At 30.9% G+C, this 16,640-nt stretch overlaps 1 protein-coding gene across 1 annotated transcript in view; it reads left to right on the forward strand.

Annotated features, from left to right (window-relative positions):
- LOC143229899 (tyrosine-protein kinase Src42A-like) overlaps positions 1–10,302 on the forward strand; it is a 44,798-nt gene extending 34,496 nt beyond the window's left edge. The window contains exon 8 of the mRNA XM_076462761.1: positions 915–10,302. Coding sequence (XP_076318876.1) covers positions 915–1,126 — 212 coding nt within the window. The 3' untranslated portion in view covers positions 1,127–10,302. The remainder of the gene's footprint in view (positions 1–914) is intronic.
- The last annotated feature ends 6,338 nt before the right edge of the window (positions 10,303–16,640 follow it).

Below are 16,640 nucleotides of genomic sequence, written 5' to 3' on the forward strand. Positions count from 1 at the left end.
GATGTTCTGTGTAGTTTCAGTACCTTTTCATCTCAGTGTTGAAACTTTTGAAACCAACACTGTGCTGTACATTCAGTAACAAATCCATGGCTGATTGATGTTCTGTGTAGTTTCAGTAGCTTTTCATCTCAGTGTTGAAACTTTTGAAACCAACACTGTGCTGTACATTCAGTAACAAATCCATGTCTGATTGATGTTCTGTGTAGTTTCAGTACCTTTTCATCTCAGTGTTGAAACTTTTGAAACCAACACTGTGCTGTACATTCAGTGACAGATACATGGCTGAATGATGTTCTGTGTAGTTTCAGTAGCTTTTCATCTCAGTGTTGAAACTTTTGAAACCAACACTGTGCTGTACATTCAGTAACAAATCCATGGCTGATTGATGTTCTGTGTAGTTTCAGTAGCTTTTCATCTCAGTGTTGAAACTTTTGAAACCAACACTGTGCTGTACATTCAGTAACAAATCCATGGCTGATTGATGTTCTGTGTAGTTTCAGTAGCTTTTCATCTCAGTGTTGAAACTTTTGAAACCAACACTGTGCTGTACATTCAGTAACAAATCCATGGCTGATTGATGTTCTGTGTAGTTTCAGTACCTTTTCATCCAAGTTTGAAGTCTTTCTTGTTTTTGCAACCTTGGGGGTTGCAAAACTTACTCTGAATAGAATTCAAACAGCAAACAATTAAGATACCTTGTAAGTGACAAACCTTGGATTAAACGACCCAGCCACCAATAAGATACTCAGTATTCAGCTTCTAAATGTCATTGTGAGAATTCCGACATTTGTTTCTGGACAACCTAATATTCACCCCCTCAAGCAACAAGAGCTGCTGGAAAGTATCCCATCAATAAATTATCACACTGCTTTTCATTGTGGTGGATTATAGTTCTTCTAATTATTTAATTTCAGGTATGACAAATGCAGAAGTCCTTCACCAAGTAGAGCATGGGTATCGTATGCCTTGTCCACCAGGATGTCCAGTGACTTTATATGACATTATGCTTGAATGTTGGCATAAAGATCCTCTGAAGAGGCCTACCTTTGAAACCTTACAGTGGAAATTAGAAGACTTCTTCACTCATGAAAGTTCAGAATACAAGGAAGCAACAATGGCTTATTGATTGGCATTTTGAAGTAAATATTGCAATACACTTATCTGAAATTGCAAATAAAATAGTCATATTCTATATTTGTGACTGTGAAATAAAGTCTAGGAAGGAGGAATATTGTAAATATATTAATGTGATGTTTCTTAGAAACTGAATTACTCTTTGTCATCTCTTGAAATATTTTTAAAAGAATCAGCTACAAAATATTACATCAATTGAATATATTTCCTAGTGGTGGGTTCTTTTTATAAGATTCTTTTAATGAACTGTGCACCATCTAGATAACATGGAACATTAAAACGAAAGCTAGCATTATACACAAGACTTTAGAGTGAATTAATCGTGTTATTGTATATTAGAACAGGAACTTATCTTAAATAACATCATTAATTTCATATATACAGATCAATGTACTTTCTTCTGGTTTGACTAAAATGTATTATATGGTCACAAAAAATCTCTTTACACTTTTACAATTTTTATAACCATAATTTCTTACTAAGAAAGTTACATAACAATGTTGTAACTCATTACTTAGGAACATAAAAGTCACTGGTCTTAACTAATTGCTTGATTTTGGTACTGGTGTTAATGCAGTTTTAATGCCTTGATTGTGCTTAAAGCTTGTGTAACCTTAATATTTTTAAAAATTAAATAAATTACTATGTATAATACAAGTTTTGATTTAGTGGTATGTTATGTATAATGTTATTCATTTGGATTTATCATGTGAAAGTATTTTATGCAAATGCTTTATATACAGAAATTCTGTTGGTCGATTGCATTCAAGAGAAACTTTTCTTTACTATTGGTCATAGTGATAGTGGAATAATATTGAATTTTGTAATTTGTGTTAAACATCTTGCTTAATAACCATTGTTTTGTAAAAATTATTAATGTTATTACAAAGTCCGTTTGTTAGAGTTACGAGAGTATTTGTTCACATAACATTACTCAATATTCGTTTTAAAAAAACCAAAGCTGCTTACATCATGTATAGTTCATGATAGATATTAGTGCAGTGAATAATATAGCTGTGAATTGAGTAGTGCTTTTAGTGTTAGTGTAAACTACTTCCAAATAACAAAGAAATGACTCTTTTAAACTGTGAAACGTTTACATTGGGTTGGCTTGATTAGGAATTAGAAACTATTATAAGTATTTTTGCAGTGGTAAAATACATAAGCAACGTTTTTCTCTCTCCAGAATTAACAACAACTGGGCTTCTGGTATATCATTATACAGACTTAAGTAATCTTTTCCCATAGGTGACTGTACAATTATAGATTGTTTGATACCAGAGAATTGCAGAACCATTGATCATGGAAGGAATTAGTAATCTGGTATCCAAGAATAAGAAAGTTAAGTCTTCTCGCTTATGTTGAAGTGTCAGTAGACATTCTGTATCTTCTGTTCTTCATTCTTACATATTATACAACTGTTGTCCAACAGTCAAAATGGTCTATATCATGTCCATGCCAGAAGATCATTAAGCAATTATTTATGGTTGATTCTTTCAAGCATTATATTTTGTTATCAAAAACTGTTATAGCATGCATCTGTGCATTCATTCTACATACTAAGTGTCAATATCGTTCCTATAGTTTTCTACAAAGCTTTCATTTCACTACATGCTTGTAACAAGTTGTGCAGACTCTTCATAAATGAGATACCATTGTTTCTCCTATCTGAAATTTTTCATTTTGTACAGCAAAGAACTGTTCCCATTCGTTGTGGCACTCATCCACAGATGCTCTTTGGAAAATACTTCACTAAATAGATACATCAGACATTACTCACTTTTTATGCAGGTGTTGTTTTTAAATAGTTAACTAATGTGTTTATGCTCAGAAAATTACCTGCAGCTTGAGTTATCTTGTATCTTGATATCGCAACTGATGAATCTTTTGTTAGCTATAGTTTCTGTTGGACATTACCATCATCACTTGAAACTGCCTTTGCCTGTATATGGTTCATTATTCATGATGGACAATTTACTTGTGGCAGAATCTCTGCATGTAAATACATTAGGTAGTTTCAATCCAGGTGGCAGAACTATAAGGGGGACCCACTTATTTAATGGAGTAGGTTTAGGAAAAACTAATCAAATTCAATACTTACTATTGTTACATGTTACTAGACTTCAATTAGTAAATTGTGTAACAACACATTATCTTGAAACATACACAATATGGAGTTTCCTTGGATTTTTTATTTCCCTTTTCATATTGTTATAGTTATTATAACATTATAAACAATTATTTCTATGCTTATTGTTATTATGTTTAGCTTTAATTACATTTTATATCAGTTTTGAATCTGAAACTTGGGGGAGTGTGGCACAGAATCTAAACTAGACAGGCAAACACCTCCTTCGAGGTAGAGCTGAAAAATACAACCAATAAACCTACATAATTGATTAGTTTTGTATAAACTGATTGATTAATCAAAACTGGTCTTTCTGATTATTACTGTTTTCAAATATTCCAACAGTTGTTTATCAATTGAGGATATGATTATTTCTGTTGTCCTGAAAATAATCAATTAATTGAAGCTAATGTGCTCAGTTATTATTCCAACCATTCAAAACATTGCTATTTCTTTGTTGTTTAGCACAAACCTACATAATAGGCTGTCTATGTTCTGCCCAATATCAACTTTGTAAGTGATGTTTTTTATTTCAAGTTTGTTCAGCTTTGGTGATTTGGAAATGGGTAGGAGCTCTTGTTTCAAGGGTGTTGAATCCAGTTACCATTACCACCAAACTTACTTGTCCTGTCTTTGTTATGGCAAAGCTGCTAAAGGTGTCTGCCACTGTCATTAATTTTGAACTCTACATTCAGCTAGTGATTTCAAAATTGTATCACATTCCCTCCGATATGCTGTCTGTTGTTGTCAGATGCACGTACTTTGTTTCAGTTCAGTCTGATTATTTTTTTACGTATGCTTTGAAAATTCTGACACCAGACAATATAATGAAAATTAAATGATAGTAACTTTTATAGAGAAGACAATTTCTGCTTTTTGAAGTTAAAGAAAAGTGTGTTTAATTTTAAAAACTTAAATAAAATACTTTGTAGAGGTCGAGTACATTGTTGTAGAAACTAGGTTTTTATATAAAAAAATGAAGTTTAAGAGAATTACTTTGTTACTTGTAAAGATCTATACAAAATGACTAACGTGGTTGAACACTAAAATTAGATTCAGTGTGTAATTATAGCCACTCTAACATTCAGTGTTACTGGTAATTTGAATATTGAACTAGCTTGAAATATTTGTTATATTAAAATAACATCTGGTGTTTTGTGTGTAAATCTCTGATAGTGCTCAAATACTTCTGTAATCCATCTTTTCATTCATATTTACAGTGTTTACCAGTAAACGGGTAATAATTATTATTGTTTCGGTGGTTTTTATGATGTGACAATACAAGTATCATGTTTTTTAACATTGTAAATGAGCCAAGTTTAGAGTAATTAAATGTGATAATCACAAGTGAGTGCAACTTGCCTAGCACTTGTAACATTTTCAAAATATGGCAAATGTAAATGCTTGATTTATGAAGATACTTTAGCATCTGTTGTTAGAGTACCACTGATAAATGCAGTTTCTATTTTTGTAGCTGATTCATAGTTTGACATTGTACACTTGGTGAAAGATTGCCACTGTAAAAAAAATATAAACTATACAAGATATGGTTAGGTTTAACATGATACTCTTTCAGTAGTAACATTATTATATTATTTGAAAAGTGCATACAAATATATTGAACACATATTGAAAGACACTGAACAAGTTATAGGGGAAATATAATGCTTGGATTGTATGTAACCTGTACATTTAGTACTATCTTTGAAATCTGATCTGTTACTAAATGTCACCATGTAGTTTTTTAATTGTGACATGCGATAAACAAGTTTATGTTGGATTTTGGAAGGAAACAATAGCAGTAATTTGTATCCATCAAGTTGTTTAGCTTGAACCAAATATTTCTTGCTAGTATGACAGCAAGTTTCTGTGGTCAAAATTTCAAATATCTAAAGTAGCACTACCATGATTGACACTGAAACCATATGACCTTTACAGGTCCTAACACTAATGATAAAAAGGCTCTAAGCCAGTATGTTTTCAACATTTTTCTCAACCACTATTCATACTTGTTAGTTCTTGTGAGAAACCCTTTAAGTACTTGTGAATGCCATTTAGCCTTGTATATTCTACTGTATTTTAATAAACTGCAAATGAGAGGTCAGCTGAGGTAAGTTATATTTCTTATGGGATCAGTAGCTAAATTTGAGTGGTAATATCTTTCATCCAGCCAAAAAAGTAGGTGGGGTCACTTGATCTATCATCTAGTTAATCAGCTTTAAGTCAATGGCATGGGCCTAGCCTCATTCTAGGATGCATCAGGTTATTATTTACTGGTACACAAATGGTAACGTTGCTGCTACTGTCCAAAAATGGGTTCAAGACCCACCCCTGGCTTTTAGTATTACCCTTTCAGGTTAATATCAGTTAATTGTAAAGTAAAAATGTTATGGTGAAACCTGTTTCTATTTTTAAAAAAAATTCTGGCATATGGCATGAAATATGAGAAATAATTAGAATTTTTGAATAAATTAATAACAGTAAAAAGAAAAAACTTAAAAATAATGTTTAATATAACAGCATAAGAGCAAATTGACTCCTAAAAGAAATGTGTGTATGAATACTAATGAATTAGTAATTAGTGGGAGAACAGAAAATAACCTTTGAATTTGTGCATCTGTTTAAAACCTCTGTTTTGTTTTTTAAATCTTATTTAATTGTATTTCTAAAAATTTCAAGTATCGGGAATTTTGTGTATCTCAAAGTTATATTTATGAATTTTTTTATTTCATTGTTTTGAAATAAGTACTATAGTTGTTGAGCTTTTTAAAAGGTTTTTCTTTAAAGAACTTAAGCATTTCATCAGAACTCAGCATCACAATCTTACAAGTTAAGTGAGTAAAGGTCATTGAATGATGTGATAACAGGCTTTAATTACATTGAAACAGTTAGTTTAAAATAGTAGAATTTGTGATCCTAGGTATTTGTTTTAATAATAAGGTAATAGTTTTAAATTACTTGTGACTGCTAGGATTAAGTTTAGAAAATTACATATTGTTCTAACCATGTATTATTTTTGTAATTTTTAGTTTAAAGAATAGCTTAAGAATTGAAAATTATCTAAGTTGATTGAGCAAATTTGTTATATATGTACGCATATTAGAAGAAAAAACAGTGTATTTAGAGCTACAATTTTCAAATCTGAGGTCACAGTAGACTCTGGTGTGGTTAAGAGTTAAGTGAAAAAAATATTTAGGTGTATCATTCTTTAAGCAGATGGGTCCTGCAGATTTTGGGTGTTTGAAATTGGGTTGGCAGTGAAAACATTTGACAAGTGTTTAGAATATATATTTTAAAGATAAAATGACAACAAAGATTTTTCATCTGTTTAAAAAGGTAAAATACTCTGTTCAGACACTCTGGAAAGTAAGATACATGAACTGAGAACACAAACTTTGTTGGTTTAAGAATTTGGTTTCTTCCTGGGAAGTCTTAAGTTTTATAAGATTGTCATTTGGAGAACATTATATTATTTAATTGCATCTTTTAGACAGAAAATACATAATTTGTGAAGTACAGTAAGCATAAATATCCCAATAAGAGCTAATATAAAAGTTACAAAAATGTTTAAGGCTAAGGTGGAAAAATGTAAGCCTTGCAGCAGATATTTAGAACCTGCTTTTTTTAGAAGCTTGGCCTTTAAAATCTATATAATTTCTCAAGAGCATAGCATCCCATAAAAAGCTGACAGAAACAAGTTTTTGCTCCTCCTTTGAAGTGTAAAATTCAATCCTTAAATTTGGTTTTTATACATGGACCCTAAAGCAAACACTCATTATGGCCAATGACACATGAATGTTTTCAGTTACAGGATAAGTAAAATTATCCTTAATTATTAGGTAGGAGGTATAAAACAACTATACTGGAAATATACATCAATATTTAGTTATATAGGTATCAACCATATATTATGTAGCACCTGTGCAAGAGATTTTGTTAGAAACAAATTTCCATGTCAGTTAAGTTTTAGTCTCTAATTTGTCAAATTTAACCTTTATTTAAAAGGCTGGCAGCAGCAGATGCAAGTGATATGTTTAAATATCTGTAAAATTTTAGTTTCCTCAAAAAGAAGCAAGAATAACATGTAAATGTTTAACATACTTTCCATTGGTTTCTTGAACCTTTCAGTTTGCTAAGTTATGCTGCAGGTTTACTGCTTTGTTTTTAGTTCAATCACCAGGTTAGAGAAGTCCTCAGTTCTGTTGTTATTTGGTGTACTATAGAGTGAGATATATTTATAAAATGTAGATTATTATTGACCTTTTGTAAATACAAAATGATTATTTTAAGATTCTCTCTTTCAAAATAAAATCCTAGATTATCTGTGGTACTATTAACAGTAAAGTATCTGTAGGCATTTAACTTCATATTTGTAAGTGGTAATGAAACTTAGATGTTTGTATTTTTCTTCTAATGCAAAAGACCTGATAATGTGGAAGATATTCTACTGATAGTAAGACTAGAAAGTAATGCAAAGGTTAGAAATCTGAATATGTATATAAATGTAAATGTTTAACCTGGGAAGCTTTTGATACAATTTGCAGATAAAGGCCATCTTGATGCAAGAATTTTACCATTTTGACTTTGACACAATGAGACTTGCGTTTCTAGACAATTGTTAGGAGACAGAGGTCAAACTTGTGATAAAATTCACTGCAAGTAGTCTTATTTTACTGATGTTTTGGGCTTAGAACAGTGATCAGGTAGCACCTGCATTTTGCTAGTTGAAAAACATCTGTAGCACAGAAACTTAAAATGTAGCAGACCAATGGGTATATGTGTGTATATATGAAAGTACATGTTTAAACTATAAGTGTATCTGTGGAAACAAGTTACAGAATATAAATGTTCAATGGAGAAAATTTACCATAATTAAAAAATAAGTTATACAATAATTACATTTATTGTTATTTCCATTAGAAATAATAGTTAATTATTAGCCTTAACTAAGTGTGATCTGCATAGGTACTTGATCTATTTTTTAAACAAGTGTAGTAGTTCAATGTACAGAAAATGGTGTTAATTAATTTGCACTTTTATTCAATGATATATGAACATTTAAAATTTTTTTTCTCATTTATAGGAATTACTCTAACATATTTATCAATGGTTTCTTTACCACTTCTTTCATGAGGGAAAAATATTCAAAGCTTTATCTAGTTTTAGGCCACTATTAAACCTGACATAGCCAGGTTATTAGGGTTCTCAATTCATAATCTGTGGGTTTGAATACCCATTGCTAGATTATGTTTGCCCCTTTTAACTATAGGGGTGTTGTAATGTGATGGTCAATCCCTCTATTCATTGATAATTAGAGGCTTAAGAATTAGTGACAGGTGGTGTTGATTAGCTGTCTTCCCTCTAGTCTATCACTTCTAAATTAGGAATGGCTAGCATAGATAGCCTTTGAGTAGCTTTACACACGAAATTCAACACAATGGTCTCCCTATTCTGAATTAACTAATTTTATGATATCTATCTTTAACCAAAAGGTCTTGGGGACATTATATCTTTTTAAGTATTGAGGAAGAAAAAACATTAAAAGTTTTAGTGTAAGTTTAATGTATTTGTGTACATGTTGATGTGTATGTATACATACATCAAAAATATACCATGTAGTTAATGAATGGTGGTAAAGGTAAGATATTTACTAAAAACATTGATGCATTAATTGTTTATAATTATTAACCTAATTACAAAATGTAAATTGATTTGAGATTGGTCTTTAGGTTTTAGAACTGAAACAGTATATTAGATATTAACTTTGTCTAAATTTAGATATTTTGTAAGTTTTTTCACTCATGAATTTTCAATATAAATCATTTTGTAATGCTTTTCTTTTTAAACCTTTAGAAAGGGGTGCTCTTGTTCTAATGTGTAAATATGTATATTGTGTGAAATTTGTTTAATAAGACTTTTTTTTTTTGTAACAGCTAATGATTAAGTCATTGTACAGTGGCTAATTTGATGTTTAATAATAATGGAGTTTATTTCTTATTATTTTGTATAAAAGGATACACTTTATTGCATTTCCTTTGCTCAAAATACTTTGATTTATATTAAAATAAGATAATCCTAGTGACAAGCTACCTAATAGTTTTGCTTTCTATTTAGGAAGAAACTAGTCACATTCTTTCATTGCTTGTTTATGAAAGACCTAAAACTTTGCATTTAAATGTGGTTTTTGGTAAGGTAAATATTGTAGGGGGAGAGGTGTCAAAATTATAATGCAGGTGTTGAATGATACATATATCAGCACCTTGTATTAAAATAACATTAAATATTTGAAATGTATATCAATATATTAAGTACTTTTTCATTTGATAGGCTTTGCTATTTTATTTTTATCTAAGCACTTTCATAATTTTGCACTAATTTACTGGTGCCTTAAACAATTTGTTGTAAACTATTCATCACATTTTAAAGTCTTCTTTTATTTCTATAATACATTTAAGTAAACACGTTTGTTTACATTTCTCTATTCTGACCTCCTAGTAACTTGACCTCAAGTTTGAATCTGATAATTCCATTGGACCCACATCATAGTTGCAGCCTACATAACTTTGCATTTTAAGAAACACTTTATGTGTAACAAAAGTATATAACTTTGTATGGTTCCTGGAGTTTCTCTTGATCTAGCTATACTTTTAAGACTAAGTATTTATAAGTGTTTTCCCAAAATGATTCTTCAATACAGTTTCATACAAACATTTTATATGTGGCATAAACTCTTGTGTACAAAATATTAAAATTACACAAAAGCAAGTGTCTAGTAAAATATGTGATAGTATTTCACTAAGGTATTACTTCAAAGAAATTTACCTAATATGGTAGATATTTGTGTTGGTAGATCTGCAGTGGAATGTTACCAAAAATGTACAGCTCTAACACTAATAAGGATTACAGATAACGTATAATGTAAATTGAATTTTCATACCTAAGTATGATAAAATCACAACCATTTGTCCAGATATGTGTTTTACATGTGTAATTTTTTTATTGTAATACCATTGATTTGGAATAAAATAATTATTCATAAATTGTGTGTTATTTCAATGCTTTAACAAATTCCCCGATTTTTTCAAAGATACAGAGAATAGTATCCCCTATTTAACAATGATTCATGCTCCACGTTTTTTTATATTTGGTCATTAAGTTTATGGTCAATAACATAAGTGAGTAAAACCAATCAGTTTATTGCTTTTATAATATGCTTAATACCTCATTCATACCACTGTAAATTGTTGAAAGTCCTTATTTTGGGATGGAGAACTTTAACATTCACTCTATATAAGAACTACCTCCAGAATAGTTTGTTTGTTGAACAAGTAAAAAAAAACTTAATTATCTAGACTTCCTTGTTACATTTATTCATAATTATATGCACCAAAACTCTAGCCAGCATTAAGACACATCTTTTAGACTTTACCACAAAATTTTAATGTCTTACCAAATTATAAATGACAGTTATATTGGAGATATCAATCATGTGTATAAGTATCCAGAGGGCTGAACTAAAACTCTTATTTTGTAGCTATACTTTGGAATGTGGCTGTTATGTTCAAAATGTCTGACACATAGATTGGTATTAAATTTTCATGAGAAAAACAATACAATCATATTTTGTAAGTGTCCTATTGCTTGGTACTTTAATTATTGCAAAAAAAAAAAGCTGTATATTACAGACCTTGCTTGTAATGTCTACATACACCTGAACAGGAGACTGCAGTTAATGTAAAGTCTCAACATTTCCCCCAACAAATGGGTACCTAGCTTATCCAAGGTTCATCATGATAGCAATCACACTTTTGGAGGGTGGGCAACTATTATGTGCTCACTGTATCTTGTCTTTACCACTTCAATAAGTGAGGAGCATCAACAACATTGGATAACCGTCTCTGTAGTTTTCTGATATCAATGAAGCCATAGCTAGCAATCCATTCTTAGCAGTATTTTCACCTGATGGATGAAGCTGTGGTTTGGTCATCTTAATAAGGAGATGTGAAGCTTCAGGATGCCTATTGAAGTCTGAGAGAGAGGAAACATACACTGATGAACAGAGGACCTTGTTGAATCAACTGAGGGTCCTGAGGTTATCCAGACTCTCCTCCTCCTCTGCTAAAGTTCTTGCTAGAAGAGATAAATAATCTGGATGAACTGAAAAAAAAACGTTGGTAATAACTGAATCCTGATTAATGACTCCAAACTTTTCCAACAAAAGTCGTTGATGATAAATATAAACTAACCACTCACCTGAGGGTTCAAGAATTTAGAATGTGTAAGGGCTAGTGCAGTAATTTGTCATAAGTCAATTAAGAGAGCCAAAATATGGTGTTGAAGTCTGAGTAAGAAGGTCAAAGAAAAATGAACAAATGGTTATTAGGCAGTACTAGGATATCTATATTGTGAAGTAAAAAAACTACTAACATGAGAAGAAATTAAAACAAAATAAACTATAACGTGAATGATTAGCACATAGATAAAAGTATAGCAAAACAATAACTGTACCTCAACAATCTCAAACCACTCTTCAGTAAAGTCAAATTCATTCATTCTTGAAAGTACTAAAACTGTATCCACAAAGCACATTCTCTCTTTTACTGACTAACCAGAATATGAAAGTATCTCCATTCCATACAACAGTTACACAGTGGCCCTCCATGGAAAAAACAGTAAATAAGTTTGACTGAACAGACCACAGAAAGTATCTTTTCTGGTTGCATTTTGTTCATTAACTTAAGTTTCTGAATTAGAACTTTAAAAAAATTACAGTTTTGTAGAGATGATACATGGACAATAAGACAGAAATATGTAGTAACTGCATGCTACACTCCAATCTCAAACATAATGATACAATTAAACTTAATCTATATAAAGAAAACTTATCTATTTATGAATTTCGCACCAAAAATTTAATTTCAGTGAAAGAGAGACAATGTAGAAGTCTTATCTACTCTTTAATTTGCTACTTCTGCTGCAATAGATTAATTGCTTCTGATATGTGACCCTTCAGCACTGCTTGTAAGAGCAAAGCAAACAGCCTTGTATAGTGGTGATATTTAAATTGTTTGGTGTTTCATATATGGTCCTTAGTATAATAATTACCCCATGGTACAGTGCAGTCTGCAACCAAGAACAGCACGAGCCATTAAACTAAAATCTTACACAGATTTAAAAATAATATCCCAACAAATTACTGTCACGTGCTGTTACTGTCATTTCCTCTTAGCAACTGTTCCATCATCTTTTCATATCTTGCTTCCAGTTTTCCTTTTTTTTCAAATTTCCTTTCTAGAAACACTGGATACAAAGGTAAAATATTATCTGGAATAACCTTAGTCAACTAAATCTGTCATTCAAAGAGATGACTACACGTAACCATCACAAGGAAGAAGTTTACTTCAATGTCTTGTTCAGTTTAACCATTTGGATGCTCATATCTGAACTCCAAAGTCCTTCCAAATCTTTAGATCCTAAGCTCAGCACATACATTCATCACTTCTTTGATATTATTTAGTGATTTAAGCAACAATATATTTCTAACTGTCAGTAATTTATTACATATTTTTTTACAGAACTGTCACTACATCAGAATTTTCTGACTTAAGTTTAGTTGTCATTTAATTGGTATTCATCATGTAATATTATATTACTGGAAACAAAACAAGTGTGTTGGTTCCTTGGACTCATGATTTTAAAATGTCATCAGGATAGAATTATTGAACTCAATTTCAGGATTTTAAAACTACTTTCATCAGTGCTTTCACTCGGCACTTAGCTATCCTGAAGCCTTAGATGCAACTTCAAGTTTGGACCCTTATTGCTAGCATTACTTTCAACATAATCATTTAGGTAACTCATAAAGGTTTTAAAGTAACCTATATTGTATTAGGTATATATATATAAACTCAAACAAAAAGAAAGTAAATGCAGGGGTGGCTAATATGAATCCTTCAATAATGATGTTAACAAATAGCATTTGAGTCATCTCTATATAATATCACCGTGTAGTAGAATGTTAACAAACAGAAATATGATAAATTATACTCCACTGAGATTGTTATATACATATTATTAGAGAAATTTAATACTGATAAAGTTAAGTAAACAAAATCAAAAGGAAAGACTGCATCAAAAACAGCAAATCCAAACCTTTGACTAATTATATTAGTTTGTTACAAGCCAAAAAAAACCAAAAACTACTGCACTAATTAAAAAGATCCCAAGGTACAAGTTATAATGTGGGATACAAAATGTATACTATGTTTCGGAGGTGACAGCAGAAGTAGGACCCACATTGGTAGTCCAGTAAACAAATTATACTGGTATGAAGAGTCCCATCCAGTTATCTGAATAAACTAGTACAACACCCAATTATTGAGTCTACCTTAACTATCATGCTCTAAACAAGCCTTTATATGTGGCAAGGTGAACATCTTCATAAAGTAGTGCCAAGTTTTTGAGTGACCTTATTCATAACTAAAAATAATTAGAAATGTGTAGTAAAATTTCTCCAATTTTTATTTATTTAATACATTATTATATTTGTTACAGAATAGTTTAATCATTTTAATTAAAGTTTCTTTATTAACTATTCATTTTTGTGTCAGTATTTCAATATTACTGATAAAATATTGTAATTTAACACAAATGTTACAATATCTCAGTAACTGCAAAGTTATAATGCTTATATGCATTGCACCTGTAATACTTATTGTTCGTCTATTATTGACTGCTAATTCCAGTTTCATCCTGAACTAAACCTTTAAAAAGGAACTCCATATTTCTGTCTGAAAGCTAAACACTAATATTATGATTTTTTTTTTAAATTACTACTAGTTAATAATACTTATAAAAGCAGATACTCCATTTGGAACTATCTTACCTCATTGAAATTGGTTGACACCATTGTTTAGGTTTCTGAGTTATTATGCAATATAAAAGAAATAGAAGAAAGGAGATCAATGAATTCAAACTTTCTGCTATGATATTTGCAGTCATTCCCAAACTAGAAACTCGGTTATTAAGTAGATGTTGCAATAAAAGGAAACAACACTGTATAGTATTGTAAAGTTCTGATGACCTATAGAGGAGATATTTAAAATACCATTTAGTTGAATAATCCAAGCTACTATCCCTACATAGACAGTGCTGTTGTCTGCCTGATAAATACCTAACTCATATCAAAACTTTACTTATTTTCTGAACTGCAGACTGATCAGTAATGTCTTTATAATTCATGTTTTAATTCTTTGTTTTCGAAATTCAGAAGTGAAAGAGAAGATAAACAATCCTGAGATAGTATGTTCCTTAAAGTTACTCATTCTTTTTAATGCATAAACTTATCTTGTACATATAACATTACTAACAGAAATAGTTTAAAGATTCTTAGCACAATTTCTATGTTTGGAAATGTCCAATGCAATCCATTCAATAATCACCTTTTCTGTTTGAATTGAAACTTTATTGTGACCTCTAAATTGTAATCCTAATTTAGACACTTTTACAGTGGTTACCATGTTTCAAGATTTTTTTTCATTTCTGAGTCATTAAGACTGAGATTAGGGCAACACCTTGAAAACTTGTACATGATAAAAACATGGTATATTATGCTCCATCAATTCACTGTGTACATTTTACCTAGTGATAAATGTGTCACTACCTAGAACTCATTCATGAAATGAATCTACTAATAGTCAATGGCATGCTTTCATGCCAGTGTTCTTTCCATTTCAGCATACATATAAATGTCTGTTACTACATTCATGTGGCTGACTGGTCATTCCAATCGTAGTTCATTTGAATTTAACAATGCACCAGAACTGGTAAAGAGCTTCCACTGAAAACAATAAACAGATTCTGGTTTAAAGACATTAGACACAAGTTCTAAACCTTTTATTGTAGGAAGGAACTCTGAGGAATTAATTTATACTAAAATTTTCATCAAATAGTCTGGCTGTTTCTAAGCATAAGATGCTGTTCTCATCTCAAGTACAAAATTCTCATGTTTCACTTTATAAACTGCTAGAGTAGATGGCTCATTAAATGGGAATACAATTGAATTACACTTGTATAATTAGTATAGTATATAATGTTATGTTTTTGATCATTGGACGGTGTCAGACCAGCTACTCAATCTTCAAGTGCAGGCAGTACTGTGAATGTATCTGAATATAAGGTGTCATCACACTTTGTTTCAAGATGAACACCTTCTAAAATGGCTGCTTGATCATTATCTGGCAATAATTCTGTTTGCCACAATGAAATCAATCATTAAAAGTAAAATTCAATTTCCACATCTGTAGTTTAGATACAGGGGTCATTCGGACAAAGATTTACAATATTACAATAACAAAACTTCTATGTAGATCTCCACATATTAAGAGAGTTCTGTATGTTATATTAAACAATTTTTGGTATATTAATCAACAAGTCATGTGACCACCATAATTAGTACGTAGTTGCATTGAAATGGCAAATGTCTAAAATACATCTTGGTGTTTTGTAGGTAGAGTGAAAACTGGAAAGGTATGTAACTGCTCTTTCTGATGAGAACATGTGGTCAAATCAGGAATTTAGAATTTCAAGATATTTGTTACACATAATGGCACTGTGTAAAAAAAACAAAAGGAACATGGATCAAGTTAGAGCACCAAAATCATCCAGAAAGAGACTCATAACAAGTCAAACCCAAAAGCCATGGAAAACCAGGTGTGACACCTTGCAAACAGGTGAGAATCCATGAACACAAATACTGATAGCAGAAACTGTCTACACGCCGCAGGCACAAGTACACAACGTCAAAGATCTCTGTTTAGAAATAAAGCCAAAGGGTACAAGTTCATCAAGATAAGGCTTCTAGTCACACTTCCAATTGAACTATAATATACCTTAAATGTATGGAAAATGAAACAAGTATTTGTGGTATTGCATGGAAAGAAATACCAGTTAAGTTCCTGGATGTAACACCTATAGATTTTTGTGTGTCTGAACTTCTGAAATGGGTACTGCCCATAATCTTATATTAAATAGATTACAGAAAGCATGTAGGGGAGAAGTGTGTATCATTTGAACATAATAACCTTAAAACATGGCCAACTGCAATAGAAACTATGTTGCACACTAACTGACAATATACATAGTCAACAGAAAGAGCATAAACAGATATGGCTATATGTACTGTAAGTTATATAGTAAGGGCCCAGAACTGTTTTGTTGAATATTAATATATTTATAACACTACCTATAAAGAGCATTATTTGTATTTTTCTTACCTAGGTTTTATGTTGCTTTTTGAAATAGTTAAAATGAAATTTAGTTTCCTTTAAAATTAATCAAGAAATACAACTGATTCTTTGCACATCTTATTTTTAGATTA

This window comes from Tachypleus tridentatus, chromosome 10 (assembly GCF_004210375.1).
Source record: "Tachypleus tridentatus isolate NWPU-2018 chromosome 10, ASM421037v1, whole genome shotgun sequence".
Lineage (NCBI taxonomy): Eukaryota > Metazoa > Arthropoda > Merostomata > Xiphosura > Limulidae > Tachypleus > Tachypleus tridentatus.